Consider the following 24,587-nt stretch of genomic DNA (forward strand, 5'->3'; position numbering starts at 1 on the left):
GAGATGCGTGTAATCGAGAACAAGAAGGCAACAGAGACACACGAGTTAGACAGGTTCGGGCCGTTAGCACGACGTAATACCCTACTCCTATGTTCTGTTGGATTGTATTGGCTATCGTATGATATTGCGTGTGTTTGGAGGGAGTCCCTGCCCGCCTTATATAGTCTGAGGGGCAGGGTTACAAGTCGGTTAGATCTAGGAGATAACCGAAAAGTAATAATAGATTACAGGAATTATGGGATCATACGTATCCTAACAGATCTTATAGTGTCTTGCGGGATGCGCCAAGCAGTGCCATGCCCCGTAAGGCTTCGTCTTGTGGGCTAGGCCGCCCCTGGGGGCGCAGCCCATGTGGTCTGCCGTGGGTATCCGGGGTCGTACCCCCCACAGCTAGTCCCTGAGCGCCTTGTATCCGTTGTGCAACTTAGTCTTGAGCTTGTCCGAGCAGGTACGAACAAAGCCGAGCAGTCAAACTCATGGTCCAACCACCGTGATGAGTTGCCGAGCAGTTGTGAACCAATGCCGAGCAGTGTAAACCATCGCCGAGCAGCTGTGAACCATCACCGAGCAGTGTGAACCATCGCCGAGCAGCTGTGAACCATCGCCGAGCAGTGTGAACCATCGCCGAGCAGTGTATCCCAAGTTAGGCTTGCCATAAGGATGTAAGGAGCTCAAGTTCAAAATCAAAAATTTCCTCGCAGTGGACCAAGTGTGCCCACTTAGAGTCCGACCACGAGAAAGGGAGATAGTCTTCTTCAACTTCAGAAGGTGCGGAGTCTTCTAGATTAAAGCAAACACACTCACCGCAAGGTGAAGTGTGCCCACTTAGTCCCCGAGCCTAACAGTAGATGACGCAGTCACGTGGTGCCAGGGTCCAAAGTAGAAGAATAGCAGAAGACCAGCCGAGCAGGTAGCCAGTCCCTAGGCGTAGCCCTAAAACGAGAAAAGTACATTCACCGCAAGGTGAAGTGTACCCACTTAGAGTCCGAGCCTAACAATAGGTGACGTGGTCACATGGTGCCAGGGTCAGAAATAGCAGTCAACAGAAGAAAGTCCCCAGCGTGGTGAGGAACCAAGTCCTACTGATGATGCAGTCCCCGAGCCTAAAATGGAAACCTTGGAGAAATCAAAACGCAGAGAAAAAACTAGAGTAATGGTTGTACAGTAGTAATTACTGAGCCGTAATAGATGGTGGAGAAGTCGATGAATATTCGGTGAGCAGTAACAAATTATGGCGATAAATGGGCGATATGGGCTGCAGTTGCACAAAAGCCTAGGTAACAGCTGTCACACCCAATTTTAAGGATAAAATTGAATGCATAAAACTCATGTGTGCCCAGGGATCAGTCACACACATAAGTCGACAAATTACATAAAGTATCATCATGGTGTCTCTTACATCACGATAAATAACATAACTTAGTCTTACACAACACAGCAGGAAAATAAAAAGATAGCTCTCATGTGGAAGCTCCAACACAGGGACGGTCAACTAGTTGACCACAAGCCTAATAGTCCTCCGGAAACTCCTCATACACATTGTCATCTGTTACCCATCCGGGATGTTTATCCAAATATAGAAAGTAAACAAGCGTGAAGTACTTCCCATACTTAACAAGATAACATGAGGTTATGAAGCTCAAAAAGGATGACACAGGTTTACTGCAGTTAGCACTTTTAGTAAGTCAAGATTTTATTATCAAGTATTATCAAGTTATGCTTAAGCTCCCATTTATACCCACATAATCAGATGTCAGAATCATTTGAATCATATTATCATCAGTATACCATCATAAATGAACCACAATGAGTAACCAATTATTCTGTGAGTTTTCCGGGCCGCTCGTGACCGTGAGCACGACTGTTATAACAGTTTGTAACCCTCTGCAGAGGTGGTGCACATTCACCGCGAGTCATGATTCCCATGTGCCCGGGTTAATTACTCCCATGTCACTGCCAAGGTGAGCGGGCAGGGTACACTATGAAGCCATTTCATAGGTTTCTCTAATAAGTTAGGGCCGCTAGGTTTCCTCGGCAGGCAAATGTAGGAACCCCCCTTTCCTATGGCACATATCCATCGCGGCTATACACATAGGAACAGAGGCAGTCCTATACCCAACGTGGCAAGCCCCTCTTGCGCCATAAAGGTAACCTCTAACAAGCTAGAAAAGGTCCTATTACTGAGCTAAAGTCAGAGCCATATGACTCTCACGGTTGCACTACCAGTCCCAGCTTTTGCCGACAGATAAGTCCTTATGGAGGGCCAGGAGCAACATGATCAAAAGTCATTTGCACCTTCACCCGATGGATCAGTTGTTATAAATCATGTGATACTTTTAGTTCCATAGAACCTTTAACCTTTGTATAGATCATGTTCAGTTAGAGCACTAGCAATCTACCCATATGTAATTAACCCACAGGAGTCAAGGGAACATGTCATCAAATGACTAGAATGTCCTTATGTTTATCAAAGTTAGACACATGCACATGAGTAAATGATTAAAGTGAATAGGACATCAAGGTAAGCCCATGCTATACTTGCCTTGGTTAGCAAACTCCTGCTGATCCTGCTAGTCGTCAAAGTACTCCTGGTCACCAACGTTCTCCTCACCGTCTAAACACAACCAACACAGCAACATACAATATTCCAAAGGCATTCATGCAAAGCAAACAATCCTACAGTTAGAACAGTGCACCAGAAGTATAGAAAACAAGATAAAATGTTTATGAAAAGATTCTATGTCGCGCTACGATCACGACAACACGAAGTTCACGAAAACGGAGCTAATACGCGAAAGTTATGATTTAAACGGGATTTCCTATAGCAATTTATTTAATTAAATCTAACCATGAAATTTAAAAGTTGCAAACATGATTAACAGTGGTACTAACACGTAGATTATGAAATTATGAAACTAACGCAATTTGAACGGGTCAATTCGGAGCTAAAACAAAGTTTTTATGAGCAAAACAAATCTAGTGGCATTTATGTAAATACTGAAAACATATTTTGGACTAAAACAGTATACTTTACGTTTTCAAAATGAGAAAGCGTACTCTAGAAACATGCTTTGGACAGCGGGTTAGGACTTAGAAAAACTCAGGGTCTCTTAAGCAAAACAGCCATGCGAAGGGGTATCATCCGATCTAAGCCGTCGGATCATGGATGGGTGGTTCGGATTAGATCAGGGGGGAGAGAGAAAGGGATGCCGGCCGGGAACAGTAGTTCCGGCGGCGGCGCAGCCATGGCCGGTGGCGAGAACAGGCTGGCGCGTGCGGAACTCCGCCTACGGGCCATGGTGTGCCCCTCCGAGAGCACCGGTGGCAGGGGAGAAGGGGACCTCGGCCAGGCCGATACGGTGACCGGAGGACGCGGCCGAGGCGGCGGTCGCCATGGCCGGCGGCCGGAAGCTCGTGGGCGCATGCAATAACGGTCATACAAGCCGCCAAATGCCAAGGGAAAAAGTCGGGGAGAAAGAGGAGAGCACAGCGATTCTCACCACTACGAAAATCAGAGATGGAGGTGGCTCAGGGACGACGGACCACGCGAAGGGGCGGTCGGCGAACCACGGCTCTGCGGTGCGACGGTTTCCTCATGCACGGGCGAATGTGAGAGGGTGCGGGGAGACAGCAGGGGGGTGCGGCGGGGTCACGGCTCCATTTTTGTAGAGGCAGGGCGCGGGGGACGCTCCCACGATACGGACATGGGCGCGGTGCGACGACGGTTGCACTTGGACCGGACGCGGGCGCGGGACGCGCGAAAGGTTGGCGATGGCGCTAGCAAGTGGGCACAAGCTATCAGCGCAGAGAGAGAAGGAGGGCGCGACAGCAGTTTCCTACCCGAGCTAGGCCGGCGCGCTTGCTTGGGCTGCGCAGGCCGTCACGGTGCACAAAGGAGAAAAGCCGCGCAGCTGGGCTGGGGCTAGGGCCAGCAGGACCGAAATGAGAGAGGGGAGGGAGTGAGAAGGATTTTTTTAATAGATTTCCAAAAGCATTTTCAAATAGATTATGAATTCATTTGAACTTTGATTCAAGACCAATCATTACAAAGATGAAAGTGCAGGCAGCATGTATGCATAAAAAGGGTACTAACCTTATATCTGATTTTTTAATTTCCCAAAAATTATTAATTCCCTATATTTCAATGCACACATAATAACATAATTAAATCAAATTTACTATTTTAAAAAGAATGCAAATTTTAGGGTGTTACAACAGCCGACCACGCTATTGCGGACAATTCAGAGAGGCGCAAATCATGGAGCGGTTTCCCAAAAACCCTCGAATGCGAAAGGTGGGGGGGTGCTTTATAACTGCGTCAGCCGCACCCCGCGCTCCCACCTTTGCCATTTCACCCCTTCGTCTTCCTCCTCAGCCCTCGCGCTTCTGCCGTCAATCCCAAACCAGATCTGAGAGATGGCGCCGAAGAGGGGAGCTGGAAACCCGAAGAAGGCTGACCGTCGGAGCCAACCAGTGACAACGAAGTGGGTGCCTGTCGAACATGGGGGAGGCGGAGATCATCAGGATGGTGGAGGCAGGGTGTCCTTTCTGATCGTGTCACCACCGAATGGTGGCCAGCCAGTGGTGAGCCCTTCCCGATGACTGATACAGACTGAAGTAAGTAGTTTCTGAAGATTATTTCTAGCGCGGGTTAGGATTTCCTGTTCATCCTTTCTTGAGGGGACCTATTGGAGTTCTGGAGAGTTAGTACTGTGCAATCTCCACCCAAACACTATCTTGCACATCTTGATTTTTATCCACTTCTAGTGAGGCGTATCTTAGAGTTCTTCCCCACTTCAACCTCTTCTGTCATCTGTTCTGGCTGAAGAAGAAGGGTGGTGGCGGTTCTAAGGTGGTCAGGCGGCAGTTTATCTTCAACTCTATGATGGAATGGCAGGCGAGTACATCACTATACCGCTGAACACCTCGCTGAAGGGGTGGAACGCCAGGTGGTTCTACATGAAGCAGATCCATCCTGCCATCCGCTGCTGACGTCGACCATGTTCTAGAGAACCAGAGGAGCTGGTCAGAGAGGCCTGAGCAGTGCTGACATGGAGCAGGTGAGGGAGCTCCTCGACCTAATAAAGAGGCATGAAGATGAATGGCGGATTAGTGGCGGCGAGCTTCATAGTGCGCTGCATCCAGCCGTTCAAGGAGAGGGCCCACACGGGCTTTGACTTCAAGGGGGACACCAACGGCACCTAAGAGAGGTCGGAGAGGCTGTCAAAGGATGATGTGCTAGAGCGGGCCATAGGGCTATTCGCTCCAAATGCCTCAGTTCAATGTGTCAGGGCAGACGAGATCCTTTAACTGCACTGAACCCACCTCCTTAGGTAAAAGTCTCAATTGTTTGTTCCTGATCCTTTTTATCCTAGTAGCATTGCCGAGTAGTGAACTAATTAACTTGTGGAAAGATCCATTCGCAGGAATGAGCGGCGTACTTCTCGGGCATGCCGAGGAGCGATTGGTCGAGGGCAGTGGACGCTCAGCCAACAATGCTGCCTGAGGAGGGTGCCATCAGTGCCTCGTCGGAATCTAGAGGCGTGGACACTGGTCGAACAGAGAGTCCCCCCCCTGGTGTTGAAGAAAGTCTGGGGGAAGAGGGCAGCGGCAGATGAGCTGGCCCAGAAGAAGAGGAAGATGGCGGGTGCTACTCCCCACAAGCCAGGCGGCATCCGCTTGGCGGTGACCAGACCACTCGAATGCAGAGTACGGCGATGTCTGAGTGGTCGAATGACGACGGGGCTCCAGTGGCTCCTCCACCGAGCATTGAAGCACCTCCGCGCAACACGCGCGTGGAGGTACAATCGATGGGAGGGGAGGAAGTCCCCAAGCAGTAGGTGAAGGGAGTCCCCGAGCAGCAGGCGAAGGGAGTCCCCAAGAAGCAGTAGGTGGAAGAGAGGCCGACGGTGGAGGCCGTGAGACCTCCACCTCAGGGCATGTGGGTCGACCCCAGGGCCGCACCTAGGGGCTCGGGTAGGCATCGCCGGTTTAGAAAAGTGTACCTGGAGGCTGACACATAAGTATCCTTGCCTTGGACTTACTTTGATGTCGTATCTTTATCTCTTTTGGCTATTGACGAGTCAATCTGATGCAGAGCGAGGCGTACAGAGGATTTGAATCCGTCTGTCCAGACCGGCGAGCAGCTGGGGGCTAGTCCCAGCATGGAAGCAATGCCAGCAGACCCCGTCCCGGAGTCCCTGGGTGCTCGGCGGCCTACGGAGGAGTCAACCGCCGCTGCTGATGAACTTGGTGGTGGAGAACTGTTGGCGTTGACGACAGACAAGCCGGCGGCGGTGCTCGAGGCAATGGCGGGAGCCTGCTGGGTCTTCAAAGGCTAAAGCTAGAGTTGCCGACGCCGCACACTGGAGTATGGAGCGGAGAAGCTGGTGGTGCCAGAGGAGGAGATGGCGCTCCTTGAGGCATCGGAGGGCATGGTCGGACACGCTGTGCGGCCATCCGAGCCCCATGGTGGTGCCCCTAGCTACGGAGGAGGATGAAGTGGAGGAGATTGAGCATGAGGAAGCTCGCCCTCAAGCCATTCTGGATCCTCCTTCAAGCGGGGCGATGAAGTGGTGGTCGTTGAGGAGGAGGACGCCACCTAGGGAGCTCATGGAGGCTGGAGTCCACCCTTTCCACAGCGATGAAGCAGATCAAGGTTAGCAGTGCATCAGCAATGTTCATATTTGGCGTTGGAGATTGGAGTTCTTCATAATCTTGGTGCTATTGTAGGGGATAGCTTGGACTAGCCGAACAACGGTGACAGCTTGATCTAGAGGATGGAGACCCTCACTGAGGAGAACGCAAAGCTAAAGGAGGCGATGAAGCTTATGGAGAAAAACTGTCTAGAGGGCCCAAGCACGAGCAGGATCTTGCCAGAGCTATTGTGCGGGATCTGGAGTACCAAAATGGGGCTCTATCCAAGCAGCTGGTGACCATCTCCGAGCAGCTTACGAGTGTTTCCGAGCAGCTGGAGCGCAATTTTGGGTAGCTGAGAAATGTCTTCGAGCAGAAAAAAGGTATGGCAGATCGGCGAATTTACTTTGCATTGCTGAAGTCTTATTGTTGTTGATGACCGTTATGCTTGTAGAGCAAGATGCAGAGCTCGGCTAGTTAAGCCAAGTCATCGGTCAACTCTAGGAGGAGGAGAAGAAGATGACTGGGCGGGTAGAGAAGCTAGCGAAAGAGCTGAAAGGTAAGTACTTCGTGGTTAGAGTTACTGCTGGAGTAATTTCTTTGCTTGACACACCCTTGTGATGCCTGCAGACTACCGTTATAGGGCCAAGGCGTAGTTTGATGTGCTAGAGCAGGAGGCTAGGACCCAGAGGAACAAGCTCAATGCCGTAGTTGCGGGAGTCAAGTCGGTGCTCGACTGGGTAAACATGGAGGTGGCTCCTTAGCCCGACGGTAGGCCGCCCCATCCAGACACCATCATTGATAGGTGCAAGGCGGCATGGGAGAACTTCAAAAGCTTCAACCACGATGCCACTATCATCACCGTTACACACGCTCTAGCGGTGGTCCGGTCCTACTACCCTGTCATTGACCTTCAAGCGATAGGGGCCAGATTCACCAGAGGGACGGGCGCGATGGAGCATCAGCAGCTGGAAGATGAGGTGGAGGACGCAGCGAAGAAACTGGCCTATGATGTTGACCTGTTTGGCGAGATGGACGGCGATGGCCAAGCCAAATGACCTGCTCGGAGAGTAATCTATAATAGCTGGAGAGGATAGTTAAAACGCGTGAGGGCACAGACAATCATTTATGTGTATGTATAAATGTTGTAAAGTGACATGTGCATGTTTATGCAGTTTGCCAGTATTTCATTGAAAAATCATTGTAGTGTTAACCCTAACGCAATTATACGTAGTATAAGTAGTGTCCGAGCAGTTAGTTCTTTACTGGGCTCTTGGCCTTGGCTAGCCCGTATTCCATAACGTCGAGCACGGAGCCTGTGCACATGTAGGAGGAACAGGCGTGACCAAGGAACCACAGTCGACCACCCATAACATAGAGCGTGGAGCCCATAGCATGTGTAGGGAGAGATCAGAGACTGGGTCTTCTCCATCGAGCATAGAGCAGAACGTGTGCTGCTCGGCGGTTGGCGAAATATCTTAGAGATATGGAGAAATGTGGCGGAGCATTTATGGAGATCACATATTGGAGTTTGTTAATAGTAGCTTAGAGTTGGCGACTGCAAATGGAGATTAAATCATAATAGAGAAATAATGGAGACAAATTATGGCGACAAAAACTTCATTCAATATGGAGTGGAGAGTATATATCTGGAGCATTTCAGGGATAGAAACGTATAAGGTGCTCCATGTGCCATGAATTGGGAATTTTGATTCTGTCCAAGTCACATAGCCAGTAAGACCCTAGTTGGGTAACCTCTTTGACCACGTAGGGCCCTTGGCCCTTCCCAGGGGGAGGAGAGCTTGTGCATTCCTTTAGTTTTCTATTTTCTACAGAGAACAAGGTCGTCGATAGCAAACGAACAACCTTTGATGTTGCGGTTGTAATATCTTCGCAAGTCTTCTAGGTATTTGGCTGTGCAAATACAGGTGATTAGGCATTCTTCTTCGTCCCTATCAACGTCCTCTGTTCGAACAGCTGCGGCTTGCTCTTCACTATAATGTTCCACCCTAGGTGCTCAGAAGGCAATGTCCGCTGGTAGTATGGCTTCTGAGCCGTAGACCAAGAAATATGGAGACACACCGATGCTGCAACTAGCTTGAGTGCGTAGTCCCCAGACCACAGCTAGGAGCTCTTTGAGCCATCTGCCCGGATCCTTTTCCTCTTTCTAATATAGCCTCTTTTTGAGGGCATCAAGGATCATGCTGTTCGCCCGTTTGACATGGCCGTTGGCTCTAGGATGGGCAATGGAGACATATTTGATGGAGATGCATCGGTCTTTGTAGAAGTCCCAAAAATGATGACTGGTGAATGTAGTTCCAAGGTCAGTGATAGTGCTATTCGGGAGACCGAATATGTGGATGATATCTTCAAAGAGCTCGACTGCCTTCTTTGTAGTAGCCGAAACAAGCGGTTTGTATTTGATCCACTTGGAGAACTTGTCGATGGCAACGTACACATACCGGAAACCACCTAGCGCTAGCTTGAAAGGTCCGATCATGTCCAGTCCCCAGCATGCAGAAGGCCAGGAAGCTGTGATGGTTTGCAGTTCTTGTGCCGGCACGTGTATTTGCTTAACAAAAAAATGGCATCCTTCACAATGTCGGACAAGGTCTTCTGCATCGGTGATGGCCGTGGGCCAGTAAAAACTAGCTCGGAAAGCTTTGCCAACCAGGTTTCTCGAGGCCACGTGGTTGCCGCAGGAACCAGAGTGAATTTCGAGAAGTAGTTTCACCCCCTCTTCTTGGGTGATGCATTTCTACAGTATCCCTTCCTTGGCACTTTTCCTCACCAAGTTCCTGTCCACCAACACGTAATGCTTGCTTCGATGGATTAGGCGTTGAGTTTTAGTCTTGTTGGCGGGTACATCGGTGCTGGTGAGGTACTTGATGAACTGTTCCCTCCAATCGGCGGCCGGCGAAGGTACTGTAAGCACTAGCTGCTCGACAGGGGGAATTTCTTGAACTTCCTTTTCTTCCTTAATAGACGGCATAAAGAGGTCTTAACAAAAACCCCTAGGTGGAATCACGATGCGAGAAGAGCCTATCTTAGATAGGTGGTCGGTGAGCTAATTTTGATCTCATACCACATGGTGGTACTCGATACCATAGAACTTCTCTTCGAGTTTCCTGATTTGGCACAATATGTGTCCATCTCCACACTGGAGCAGGACTAGTCTTTGTTGAGCCACTTGATGACTAGCGTAGAGTCTTTGTATACCATGGGGCATTTGACACCGAGCTTGATGGCTATATGGAGTCCGTGGAGACATGCTTTGTATTCAGCGGCGTTGTTGGAGGCTAGAAAATGTATTCGGAGAACGTATTGGAGCTTGTCTTTGGTCGGAGTAATGAATAAGATGCCTAGCACTAGCACCGTTGATGTTGAGAGTGCCAGTCGAAGTACATCACCCAGTGCTCAGGGCAAGTAGCGGGGATGGGCTCTTGAATCTCGGTCCACTCAGCGACGAAATCAGCGAGCGCCTATGACTTGATGGTAGGCCTACTTCTGAATTCGATGGAGTAAGTGCCGAGCTCGATATCCCACTTGATGATGCTGGCCATTGGCCTCTTTGTTGTGGAGAATGTCCCCCCCAGAGGGAACTCGGTGACCACGGCGATCTTGTAATACCCGAAGTAATGGCGGAAGCTTGCGCGATGTGACCAGAATTGTGTATAGCAATTTCTAAACTTGAGGATAATAAGTTTTGGACTCATTAAGGACCTCACTGATGAAGTAGACCAGACGTTGCACCTTATAGGCATGTTCGACCTCTTCGCGCTCAACGATGATAGCTTGTGCTAATGACGCGAGAAGTGGTGGCGATGTAGATCAGTAGAGTCTCGTCTGGTCGAGGCGCCGTCATGATCAGAGGCTTCATTAGAAACAACTTGAGCTGCTCAAAAGCTGTATCTGCCTCCCCCGATTAGGAGAAGCGCTCGGAGGCCTTGAGGAGTTTGAAGAATGGTAGTCCCTTTTCGCTAAGGCACGATATAAAGCAGCTGAGAGCAGCCATGCAACCTATAAGCTTATGAATATCCTTTACGTACGCTGGCCATTTCATGTTGGTGATGGCGGAGACCTTGTCGAGGTTGGGCTCGATGCCATGAGTGTTGATGATGTAGCCCAGGAGTATGCCGGATGAAACTCCAAAGATGCACTTTGAAGGGTTCAACTTCCATCTGTACCTTTTCAGGATGGCGAATGTTTCTTCAAGATCAGCGATGAGATTATCAGCGGTCTTTCACTTGACGACCACATCTTCAATGTAATCTTTGATGTTGTAGCCTATCTGTTGATCGAGGCACATCTAGATGGCCCTTTGGTAGGTCGCCCTAGCGTTCTTGAGTCCGAAGGACATGGTGGTATAGCAATATGCACCAAAAGGCGTGATGAATGATGTCTTGATCTGGTCATCTTCCTTGAGGGATATCTGGTGATAGTCGGAGTAACAATCGAGGAAGGAGAGCAATTCACAACCGGTGGTGGAGTCTACAACCTCATCTATCCACGGCAGACCAAAGGGGTCTTTAGGGCAGTGTTTGTTAAGATCATTGTAATCAACGCACATTCTCCATTCTTTATTCTTTTTTTGAACGAGAATAGGGTTTGCTAACCACTCTGGATGATACACTTCTTTGATAAATCCGGTAGCTAGGAGCCATTTTATTTCTACCCTAATAGCCTCCTTCTTGTCTGGCGTGAATCGTCGGAGTTTCTACTTGATTGGTTTGGCGGTCGGCGAGACATTCAAGGAGTGCTCGATCTTCTCCCATGGTACCCCTCGGCATGTCTACAGGTTTCCAAGCAAACACATCGGCATTGGCATGTTGGAAGGAGATGAGCACGCTTTCCTATTTGGGGTCGAGGTGAGCCCCAATCTTCACGGTCTTGGTGGGGTCGTGAGGTCGAGGTCGACCTCCTTTGTTTCCTTGGACTTGGCGGAGGCACATGGAGGCTCCAGCGCTGGGATCTCTAGGTCGTCAGTGGGTGCCGTCTTGGTGTCGGTGACCTCGCTAGCCATCTGGATGGAGAGGTCGGTGGCTTCAGCGCGGGTGAGACTTTCTGTCTCGTAGGCATAGGCGATGGAGAGGTTGGCCTGCAGGGCCAGGACTCCTGTAGGTGAAGGCATCTTCAGCACCAGATAGGCATAGTGCGGTATGGCTAGAAACTTGACCAGAGCTGGCCGACCAAGTATGGCATGGTAGGCGGTGTTGAAGTCGGCAACGTAGAAGTTGATGTGCTCGACACGATAGTTGCTAGTCATGCCGAACTATACTGGTAGGGTGATCTCTCCAAGCGGTTTGGATGCCCTGCCAGGTACCACACCCCAGAAGGAGAAGTCGGAGGGTGTGAGATCTCCTAGCCCATGCCCCAGCTCCTTTAGGGCTCCGGCGAAGAGGAGGTTCAAAGCGCTCCCATCGTTGACAAGCACTTTTCTAAAAAGTCCCTTTCTGGACGGTTGCATCAAGGTCAAGGGGAAATGCCCTGTGTAAGGGATGTTCGCCCACTGGTCGGTCCTGCTAAGGTGATGGGGACCTTGGACCAGGGGCGATAGCTAGGGTTGGTGACGGTGTCTTCTGCATTGATGGCGAGCACCCGGCGGGCAGTGAGCTTCCGATCTCTTCTGCTCTTGGCAGCAGTGAGGCCCTCGAAGATGGTGGTGACCACTTTGTCGTGATCCTAGAAGGCATTGTTGTTGCCCTAGGTGGTCAGCAGTCTCCGGCTCCATCGTTGTTATCGTCGTCTGGCTATTTAGCCTAGAACTCCTTAGCCAAGCCAAGACAGTCCTTCATCTCATGCTCGCTGTTTTTGTGGAGAGGGCAGGGGCCATTGAGGATCTTCTTGTACTACTCATCATAGTTGCGCTTGGCGCGAGGTTCATCAATGGCGGCGATGATGTGGTCTAGTCGGCGGCGGCGATATTGACTAGATTTGGATCCTTTTGGCCAATCACGGCCACTGTCCCGATGGTGACTGTGGTCATCATAGCGGCAGTCGCTGTGGTGCCGGTCGTCGGGTCGCTCATCACTGCGGCGAGTTGGGCGATGAATGCCCGCATCCTCGTTGAAGCGCACTTCGGCCTCTTCGGCGTCGGCGTATTGATCGGTGGTTGTTATCATCTCACCGATCCCCTTAGGTGGCTTGCGATTGAACTTAGAGTAGAGGCTACGGTGATGGAGTCCTCAGACGAAGGCGGTGATGACCTCTGCTTCTGTGATGTTGGGAATAGAATTCCTCTTCTTGAAAAGCGTCTAATGTAGCTATGGAGGAGCTCGGATGGCTTCTAGTAAATGTGGTTCAGATTGTGCTTGGTGCCCGGTAGAGTACACATGGCCATGTAGTTGTTGGTGAAGACCTTCTTTAGCTCTTCCTAGGATCCGATGGAGTCCGGGGCGAGGCTTGTGAACTAGTTCATTGCAGTTGGCATGAGCACGATGGGAAGATAGTTTGCCATGATGCTGGTATCCTCCCTCGGCGGCGCACACAACAGTGGCATAAGCTTGTAGCCACTGTGTGGGGTTCATCCGTCCTTCGTAGGGCTCGACCCTAGTGATTTTGAAACCACGGGGCCACTGGAGTGTCCGAAGTGCCCTTGTGAGTGCTCGGGGCCCTTTGGGATCGTCGCCGTCATGATCTGCGGCGTTGCCAGCATTGAGTGGCTGGAGGGTTGAGTCTGATTTACCGAACACTTGCTTGTACTCTTGACGGTGGCATACTTCTTCTTCATGGAGAGAAAAATGGTGCTCGTCGATACGTCGTCGCGCATCTCGAAGATTGTTGAGGTGTGGCTCAGACGTCCTGGTCGACTTCCTAGTCGTGTTGGCGAGGGTGGTCGACGCGGTTGCCCTTGGCTCCTCCCTGGAGAGGTTGTCCATCATCATGGTGCTGGTCGACAAAACGACTTTGGCTAGGGCACCGATTAGATCTCGGCACGGCTGATCTGCGAATTGAGCTCATCGAGTAGGAAGGTCTCTGATCCTGGCGGATCTCGTTGACCTGGCAGTGCACCGCTTTAAGCATGGCGGCGACCTTCGGTGTCTGTGGGAGCCAGGCGAGCTAATTCGTGGCCACAGTCAAGTTGGCGCTTCGGGTCTTGTAGACATCGTGGCCTTCAACATGGACAAATTCGTTGTCGAGGTTGCGTTGGAGTTGGCATGGCCTTCCTTGCAAGTTGAGCTGATCATTGCGAGTATCCTTGGCTAGCACAAGGGTAGCTTTGTTTGCTCAGCACTGCACATGGTTGTCGTTCATGTTGACGCGGGCGGTGCGACCCTCCTCAGTTTCCCCTTCCTTCGAGGGGCTGTCGACGCTGACGTTGAAGATTGCGCCTCCATGGAAGGGAGGGAAAGGAGGTTGTCCGGCAGTGGTTTCGGCGATAGTCTCCATAGAGCCCTGGGACTCGGAGTCTGGATTCTCCTCCAGGATGGTTTGGAGGGATGCTCTGGGGCATCGGCCGATGTGTAGCATGCTGATAGCCGGCAGGAGCCGGTCGGCGAGAGGGTCGATATCTCCAACCTGGTCGGCAAATTTGCCCCTTAGGGCATCTTGATAGGCGGCGGCGACATTGGTGAGCCTGAAGGGTAGGGCCATAACCCCTAGAGTTTCCTGATCCACCTCCGATAGATATGAATCGGAGGGTGGTCGGCGCTAGACCAGAGTGGTAAGAGCCGATTCTATGATGGAGAGGCAATCGGCGAGCTTCTGGCCAACCTGATCGATAGATGCGATCAGATCATCATTGTTGATTTGCCTCCTTGGGTAGCGGGGGAGCGGGCGGCGATTTGTCGGTGAAAGCAACCTCGGAGGTGGTTCCGAGATCAGATCTGCAGTCGCAGGTGTTGGGGTGATTAGCGCAGTATTGATCTGCACTGGCTCGATGAGCTCTCTGACTCTGTCAGCGTTGATGATCCACGAGATCGATCCGACCGTGAAGATCTGGCCAGGCTATGGGAGGGACGAAGAGCCTACAAAACGTACCATCTTGTTCGACATGGAAACAGCACGCACACCCCTACCTGGCGTGCCAACTGTCGATAGAATATTGTCGACAGTCCTCCGAGGGGGTATCCCATGAAGGTAGATTGATCGGCAGATATGTGTGTAATCGAGAACAAGAAGGCAACAGAGACACACGAGTTAGACAGGTTCGGGCCATCCGCACGACGTAATACCCTACTCCTATGTTCTGTTGGATTGTATTGGCTATCGTATGATATTGTGTGTGTTTGGAGGGGTCCCTGCTCGCCTTATATAGTCTGGGGGCAGGGTTACAAGTCGGTTAAATCTAGAAGATAACCGAAAAGGAATAACAGATTACAGGAATCAAGGGATCATACGTATCCTAACAGATCCCGTAGTATCTTCAAGATATCTTCCTGTTGTCTTGCGGGATGCGCCGAGGAGGGCCGTGCCCCGTAAGGCTTCGTCTTATGTGGTCTGTCGTGTGTATCCGGGGCCGTACCCTCACACGATTGCATTATGGTTTCATTTGTGACACACTTGTAATTATGTGTGGTGGTGGTGTCTTCATGTATGTTATCCTTGTAGTAGAAAAACAGCCCTTTCCGGTGCAATTTATATTCCAATTTACTCGTAGAAAAGGGTGCAAATGATTCCAAATGTTACAATTACTTATTCCGATTTACTCATAGAAAAGGGTGCAGCTACTCAGTTACTTCTTCAATAACTATGTATCTATTGACTATGGATTCTTCATGTGATACCTCATAGGTAATTCATCTCTTGTTCTCTATCTTCATCATGAAATATTTTTGTTTGATTTGAAACAAGATTCTATTTAGTGGTAAATTTTGTAAGGAAGCATGAGCTTTAACTTTTCCTTCATGAAGTAAGAAACATATTGATAACCACAGCTTTCACAAAAAAGTCATGCACTTTGAACTTTACTTTTTGGGTTATACAAGATGATAAGTTGTCTTTAGTTTACAAAGCATAGGTGGTCATCACGAAAGTTGTTGATTTTGTTTGTATCATGCATGGTGTAGTCTCTATAGCATATATAGCCAAAATACACATGTAAAGGAATCACATCATTGTTACAATAACCATGAATACAACACAAAGGAGATGATGTAGGAGAAATGCATGCATCATCTATGAATAGATGAAAACAATACCGCAAAACACAAAGGTGCACTATTTTATTGTTGATTTGATCTTTTACAGTTCACCTCGGGTATAAAGGTATGTTTTAAAAGATTACCTTTTATATCTTTACATCACAAGCATACATCCAATGTAGTAGTTTCAATAAAAGAAGAAACTTTTCTCTACCCATAAATAAACCACCAGTTAAAATTTACCTAAACCCACCCTAAATTACCTGCTCCCTAGAGATAACCTTCACAACGTCCATCCAAACTTATGCACTCAGAAATACAATATTCTAAAAACGTAAGCACATGATCTTTTCTCAGCCATTCTCTCTCCTTACTCAACCATATCCAATGATCATCGTTGAATCGATCTCGACCTCCATGAGCCAATCTCCCCCTCCCGCAACCCTACCGCACACATATGCAGGGGCGCGACAATTCAGTTTCCCCTTGCACGTCGCTTCACCTCCTGAGTCTGAGTCACACGCCGCACATCCTTTCTTTTTCCTTTCTCCGCTCCATCCTTTTCCTTCCCTCTCTCTCATTCGCATACAGATTCGGGAAGCAGGCTAGCCAAGGGCCCGGTAGCCGCGGGTGCAGGGCCACTACGAGCAGATATCATCGTCGGCCGCGTGCTCAGGGCCGCCAGCTCAGGCTGGCGGTGAGGAGAGGCCGGGCTGGCCATGGAGCGGAGGCCGCAGGCCGCGAATGCTAGGTCGCTGGCCACAAGCGCCTGGAGGCTGCGCGTGGCCATGGTGCGAAGTAGCCAGCCGACTAGCCGATGGCGTAGAGGCCACGAGGGGCTGCTGCTTGCGGGAGCCCTTGGCGCTGGCTCGCCGGCTGTAGGTGGGCTCACCGGCCATGGATCCCATCGCCTAGCCCCAGCAAGGAGCCAGCACTGGGCCGAACAGGGCTGTCGGCCACTGGACTAGGTAGCAGGGCCGTACCGAGAGCGAGGAGCCGGTGCACTCCTTCCTTGGTGGTCTCTCTCCTCCCGCAGCCATAGCACCGCTGCGGAACCATGCCCTGGAGCGGTGCGGCGTTCAGTGGGCGGCGGCAAGCATCCGTGGCGGTGCACGCGTCGTATGAGGCTAGGGTGGGCATGATGGCAACCAAGGTGGGGATGATGACCTGCTTCGTGCCAGAGACGGGAAAGCCGGTGCCGGTGACCGTGGTTGGATTCCGGGAGGGCAGGACATGGTGACACAGGTGAAGATGGCCGCCGCAGGCAGGTACGACGCCGTGCAGGTCGCTTGCAGAATGATATTTGAAAAAACATAGCTAATGCATATCATTATTATTGCTTAATGTTCAGTTGTGTCCTAACTTGTTGAATTTTATTTACTTGCATTTAATCTTAACATGCAGCACAAACGATGAAACAAGCTGTCTACTACACAACCATATGTTTTATGCAATTTCAACACATGAATTTTTTTGCACCATAAGATTAAGATCCAACAGCCTCCACGCTTCTTCTACCTCCAGCATTCTTCTATCTTTTGATAATCACAAGATCACAGATCCACAAATCACAGGAACTTTTTTTTTCTATGGAAGGACAAATCACAGTTCCGCCGCCGCCACCGCCTCAGGTCGCGGTCGCTGCAGGTAGCCGCCGCCTGCGCCCAGGCTACTCGCCTCTGCCTTTGCCCCGCTCGACGCTCCTCCCAGGCTGCTAGCCGTCCGCTCGCCCGCCACGTCCGCTTGTCGGAGCCGCGCCATGCTCGCCCACCGCGTCCACTCGCCGGAGCCGCGCCATGCTCGCCCGCGCTCGCTCGTTCGCAAGCTGGTGCTGGTTCTCCGCTGCCGCGTGCGCTCGCCATGTGCGCGCTGGTGAGAAAGAGAGAGGAAGAGAGATAAAAAAATCCATGTGTTTTTTGTGTTAAAACACATGTGTGTTGTATAGCATTTCTGAACAATAAAACCATATTTTTGTTGGACGTGACTCTTTACTTGTTGGTGGATTGATTTTTTTATGGTATATCAATAAATTATTATTTTTTATAATGATATCAATTAATTGTTGGATCACCGGAACTGACTCAGATCATGTTTTTGATATTGTCAAGATTGTTTTGCTGTTATCTTTGGCATGGATAATGTTTTTTGACTGAAACAATTATATTACCTTTTTCTGCAATATAATTTGTTTGTTTTAGTGCATATATTTAAGTTCTAACTTGCGTACACCCGAATGTTGTTGTAGCGTTAGCACGAGCAGTATACCATTTAATACATAGATTTACATCTCAAATTATTGGAAACGATATAAAATAAATGATATAAAAGTGCACCTTTTCTATCATTGGTACACATTAAACTATAGGAAGAAAATTAGTGTAGTAGTGCCAATAAAAAAGGTAACCTTTTAAAACATACCTTTACACCTCAATTGGCTAGAAAAGATAAGACTAATGACAGAAAAGTGCACCTTTACACCACAAACAGACATCCATTGTGGCAGTTTCGAGCAAGAAAAAGATAATTTAAGGAGTGTTTATAGCTTGCACGAAAATCGGCTTCACCTCGAACCATGTATTCAACATGCACCTCCCCGGTCCATAGCACGAATCCAGGTAGTAACATACTCTCACCCACTTTATCATGTGAGTTGTCATCCATAGTGCACAAGTAATATCTACAAGTACCAGAAAGTAATATCTACAAGTACCAGAAAGTTGTTGGATACTCCCTTAACAAAGCAACCGTCAATAGATAACAAAAAAAAAATGGTTAATGACAAATAACCTCTAGCTAGAGGATATAAAGCCAGGAGCATGGATATACTCAACCATGAACTCATGCGTGAAAGCAGGGACAAATAAGTGGCAAAGATGCTTATATATTTAAAAATATAACAAGAATAGAAAGAAATCAATCAAGAAGCAACAACCTCATAATTTTAGCGTGTCTTTATTTTCTTTCCAACAAAAAGGTGATCCTTTGGTTTCCTATAAAAACACTGTACATATGGTACCATCCTCAGAAACAACTAATAGTGCTATCAAAGTATCACATTCAATGCTTTCAGAGTTCTAATCTAGTAAGGTACAACATCTATCTTGTTGTTCTTAAAGTCTTGTTTCTTGTATCTTGTATCTTATATCCTTCACTTTGCGAAAGCATGTTGTCTTTGCAAATTTATCTCATTTTTTCATTTACAGCAGAATAATAGAAGTTGTTTGTTAAATTAATAGTAATTTCTGCATTACAACATCAATTGTAAGAAATAACTATATAATTGTTTCATATCTAGGTGCATCTATCACGGCCACAGAAGAAAGAAATGGACCATCCTGATGACAACATTTCTACACCACAAAGGATGTCCATGCCATCATCTGAGCAACAAACGATAGATGAATTTTGGAGGAAGAAACAAGATGAAATTGAGGCAATTGAAGACTTCAGCAAGCGTGCGATTCCCATGACCTGTCTAAAAAAGGTCCTATGTGCCGAGAAGGGTAAAATGATGATGACATTCGACATGCCATCCTTCGTCACAAAGGCATGTGAGATATTTGTGCAGGAACTTTCACTTCGCTCTAGGATGTGTGCCAATTCCCACCATCGGGATATCATACTAGACTCTGATATTGCTGAGGCTATTGTCTCCATGGAGTCATATGATTTTCTGAATGATGTTCTATGCAAACATCAGGGAGAACACAACTCAGCCCATCATCCAAAGTCTATTAAGAAGCGTAATCACAATAGGTTGACAGATCAACCACAGACATCCGGTCATCGTCGTCCTCATAAGTACCCAATGCCACAATTTATTTCTCAGTCTGCAAGGTATCCCCCCTTTGCTCTTCCTCCTCCTTTGCCACCAACAAATGATTACCATGTGCCCCTATCCTTGCGGTTCCAACCACAAGAAGCATGCCCCTTGATTGCAACCACAATCACACAGACACCTGTTCTGGGTGGACCAATACATCATTTGCCTAATATCCCAAATGAAGGCTACATGAGCACAACTCCTTCGATGGATACATATTATGTTGAAAGTGCTAGCAAAAATAATGTTGTCTCTCAAGATGGAGATGTGACATTCCATTACCCTTTTGTTCCTCCTGTTGCATGGGAATTATCATCCATTCCACTAGTTGCTAATAGTAATGGCCCTATTTCTACTGGAATCACTGAGTTGAATCATACAAAACTGTTGGTTGCGCATACTGGAAATACCACACATGCTTCTCATATTGCCAATGCCAACGATGGCATTGATCTCAAAGCTACTATCAGTGTTAACGATGGAGAACTGCAAGGACAACCAGAAATAAGCAATAGTATTGTTGCCCATCATCTAAATGTTATGCGTGGAAGGTTAGACACAGAAGTCGTTTCTACTACAAATCTGAATGGGAGGAATAACGGACATATCAATTGGGATGAAACTGATATGGCTGACGATTCCCTACTGATGGAGTTTTGGGAGGACGTCATGATGGATGAAGACCGATCACCTTTGCCAGACAATACCTCCACTGTTGGTATTGTTCCTGTTCCTTGTGATAAGCCAGAACTTGAGGGATTTGATCCCGAATCATATCTTGTTGATGACACCATCTCCGGTGAAAGTACCAGCAAGGAGGCATAACTAGCTAGAAGGATTGTGGTGATGGGAAGGAAGCAAGAATAGAGATGTAGGGACAAGTGTTTTGTACCAGGCTTATCTCTATATATGTAAGGGAAGTTAAATAATGTATATCTTTTCTTGATTGAAATCATTTCTCTATATATTTCCTTGTTGCGCCCAAGTGAAGTTTTTTTTACTTCAGATTTATGAACATTATTTTAAGGAAGCCAGCAAACGTTGAGTATTGTTTTTCTTTAATGGCCAGCTCCAATGACGGAAAAGTGCACCTTTACACCACAAACAGACATCCATTCTAGCAGTTTTGAGTAAGAAAAATATACTTTAAGGAGTGTTTATAGCTTGCACGAAAATCGGCTTCACCTCAAACCATGTATTCAGCATGCACCTCTCTGAGATCACAAAAAAAACATGCACCTCTCCGGTCCATAGCACGAATCCAGGTAGTAACATACACTCACCCACTTTATCATGTGAGTTGTCAGTGCACAAGTAATATCTACAAGTACCAGAAAGTAATATCCAGCAGTACAAGTAATATCCAGAAGTACCAGAAAGTTGTTGGATACTCCTTTAACAAAGAAACCGTCAATAGATAACAAAAACAAATATGGTTAATGACAAACAACCTCTAGCTAGAGGATATAAAGCAAGGAGCATGGATATACTCAACCATGAACTCATGCATGAAAGCAGGGACAAATAAGTGGCTGAGATGCCTATATATTTAAAAATCATGCAAGAATAGAAAGAAATCAATCAAGAAGCAACAACCTCATAATTTTAGCTTGTCTTTATTTTCTTTTTAACAAAAAGGTTATATTTCCAAGTCGCCAAGCCTCAGCCAATGGGAGGGGAGCCTGAGCCAAGACCGATTCGGCCCCAGGCATTCGGGGCCAAAACCCAGGCGGCTTCCTACCCCAAGCGCTTCTGACCGCCGACCCACATCGGCAAGTATGACGGGGAGACCAACCACAACCACTGGCTCGAGGACTACCGGTTCGTGATGAGGGCTGTGGGGTCAGATGATGACTTCGTGGTCCAGTACCTGTTCCTGCTTCAGTCAAGCTTAGCGAGGGCATCGCTCGAGTCCGGAGCTGGGCCGACCTCCATTCGACCTTCATCAGGCACTTCCAAGGTACCTACACTCAATCTCGTAACTCTTGGGATTTGCGCAATTGCAGGCGGAGGTCGGGCAAGACCCTCTAGGAGTACATTCAGCGCTTCTCCAAGAAGCACAACGAACCCCCCAATGTCATGAACGCGGCCGTCATCAATACCTTCACCTGTGGCACCACCTGCGAGGTGCTCATCCGTGCGCTTGGGTGTGAGGCCCAGCGAACAACATGGGAGCTGCTGGAAGTTGCCACCAAGTACGCCACATAAGAAGAATTCGTCTTGGCCAACTTCAGCGGTAGAGGCAAGGCCAACGCCCACCACAGCAGTGGGAACGGCAACGATGAGGCCAACGTGGCTGGTCGTCACCTCGATAAGATGGACAAGAAGCATCGTGAGGAGGAGATGGTGGCCTAGCCGACAGCGCCACCCGACCCCTGCCTAGAGGGACCAACGCCTCGAGCACTTCGAGAAGGTGCTCAAGGGGCCCTGCTAGTTCCATGGCGGGTAGGCCAGGCCCTCCTCAAAGACTGCGGGACGATAAGGAGCTACATCCGAGGAACCATTGACCTAAAGGGCAAGGATAGAAGCATGCCCACAAGGTCGACGTGGAGACCAATGACGGACAAGAGGAGGAAATCGAGTTCCTCAAGGCCGAGCAGTGCCTGATGATCCTCATAGGCTCCCAAGCCTACGAGGAAGAGGTGAATGTCATTGACACCATTGTCGCCCAGACGTGGCTTCAATGGTCAGAAATGGCCATCACCTTTGATCGGGATGACCATCCCGACCACGTCCCTCACCTAGGGGCCGGGAGCTACCTGCTCGTGGTCAGCCCGATTGTGGGCACCACATGCCTATCTAGGGTGCTCATGGATGACAGCAGCAGCCTCAACATCATCTACGCTGAGACCCTCGACAAGATGAAGATACCCCGGAGCAGCCTCCTCCAGAGCAAAGCACCATTCTACAGGGTTATCCCAGACAAGCAAGCCGTGCCGCTCGGGCGCATCCACCTGCATGTCACGTCTCGTCCACCCTTTGGTCCCTTGGTCCAAGCCTTCTCATCTGCCCTTCACTGCTCTCAGTCCATCGCGCCTAGACTCCGCATCTAACCTTCTCCATTGTCATCAACCGTTTTAGCACACCCAACACCTGCACAATCACAAGCTAAGAGACATGCTGCACAACACACACGGCATAACTCAACATGACACATCCCATTAGCCATTAGCATAATCAAGCACATTTGAAATATGACTAAACTGGTAAGCCTCGAACCTCTCAACTCCTGTGCCATTCATTCATCACACGCACATAGGCATATCTCCACCATGTGTTCACAACAATGTATAGTTTAGCGGGTGTAGTCTCATTTTAGCCCTGCTATTGACCTGCGGCGGCTTACAGACATGATGGAGGTCTTGTCTTCATCTTTGGCTGTGCAGCTGACCAGCGTGTATTTTAGGAGAAGGGAGGTTCTAGTTTGATGATGCTTCGTGGAAAGAAGAATCATATGACGGTCATCTATTCAGTTGTTTCGGTCACTTTTATTGCTATGTGGTCATGTTCTTAGAAGCCATGTTCCCACGAGGGGACGGGGACGTGGAACAGGAACAGGAACTTTGGATGATATTTTATAACGTGGGAACGTAAATGTTCCCGAATCGGGAACGTCCACGTTCCCAGAATGACGTTCTCAGAACGAGGAACATGGCCATGTTCCATGTTTCCAGCTGCTTCCTTGACTCATGTTACTAAATGACTGGTTGGCGAAGAATAGGCAAACTTTGGAGACATATAAGATGCTTAGATGTACCGTTTCGTCACCTTGTTTTGTAAGACGATGGTGGTGTTTTAGAGGCTTTATCTATATCACTTCATAGTACAATAGAATATAGGTCGATAGACCAGTTGCCCGTGTCAAGTTATTTGTACATAGTTGGATTGTAGGTTGATACACAGGTTAGAGCATCCTGGGTCTCATTCCACTACTACATATCTGGACATCACTGCGGCCTCATAACTGCCAGATTAGGTTGAATCGGTGGTGATGTACCTTCACTGCCGGTTCTGAGCTTAAAATTAGAAAATGATTGGGGCTGGGTCAAAACCGACAGTGAAGGTCCACATCACTGCGGGTCTGTGGCTTGCACCGGTAGTGGCTTGATGTCTACTTATCACTGCCGGTTCTAGTCAAGAACCGTCAGTGATGTTGGGCTATCACTGTTGGTTCTAGACAAGAACTGACGGTGATAACATCACAGTACAAAAAGCTAGCGCCGTCCTCTCCTTCCTCCTCTCATCCATCCCGAGCACAGAGGCACGTGTATGGGCCGCTCCTTCCATTGTTGCGGCTGCTCTTGACCATGAAGCTAGCTCTTGGATTTGGAAGAATGGCTTGATCTTCTTGCTTTAAGGTTAGTAACAAGCATCCACTACTTTGATTTTGTTGCTTAATTAGCATTGTTTTGATGGCTACATTGCTTGATTCTCATTCTAATTCTTTCTTCATTCTAGAGAGCACTTTTCCAATTGGACTTTGTGCAAGGCTTGCAAGCAAATTGTGGTGAATCCATCATCCAAAAGGTTGGTGTCTTTGAACACATTTAAATTCCTAGCTAATTACATGGTGGTCAAGATCATTGTTAGTATGTGATGCTATAATTAGTTCTTGATAAGAGTAGAGTAGATTCTTTTATAATTTTGGTGAGCAATTTAATCCATGTGCCACCTACCAACACATTGTTTGGAGCTACATTGTTGTTCATGATCATATCTCCAATTTTAGTGTTTTTTAATTAGTGTCTCTATTTTTATGTAGCATGGAGTAGAATAGTTATTTTTTATTATTGTGAAATAATTGTTTTTTAATGGTGCTACTATTTTCAATTTATATGGCTGAGGCTACCAATTTCAATATTCCAATAATTAGTGTACAATAATGTTTTCCAAAAATGGGGTGACTAAATTAAATAAGTGTAGAATAAATTGTTGTTCATGAAGCTCCACTTGTTATTAATTTCTCTGTAATTACTATCTCAATGTTTTGTTGTGCAGAGATGGATCAAGAGTGGGTGTATGGGTCCCGAACGGACAAGCAGTAC

The 24,587-nt window shown here is 48.3% G+C and overlaps 1 protein-coding gene across 1 annotated transcript; it reads left to right on the forward strand.

Moving 5' to 3' along the window:
* Nucleotides 1-19,044: 19,044 nt before the first annotated feature.
* LOC136504229 (uncharacterized) lies at nt 19,045-20,367 on the forward strand. The gene is made up of 2 exons (XM_066499081.1): nt 19,045-19,964; nt 20,070-20,367. The coding sequence occupies exons 1-2, from the start codon at nt 19,045-19,047 to the stop codon at nt 20,365-20,367; spliced, it is 1,218 nt and encodes a 405-aa protein (XP_066355178.1).
* The last annotated feature ends 4,220 nt before the right edge of the window (nt 20,368-24,587 follow it).

The sequence above is a fragment of the Miscanthus floridulus genome, chromosome 14 (genome assembly GCF_019320115.1).
Source record: "Miscanthus floridulus cultivar M001 chromosome 14, ASM1932011v1, whole genome shotgun sequence".
Taxonomy (NCBI): domain Eukaryota; kingdom Viridiplantae; phylum Streptophyta; class Magnoliopsida; order Poales; family Poaceae; genus Miscanthus; species Miscanthus floridulus.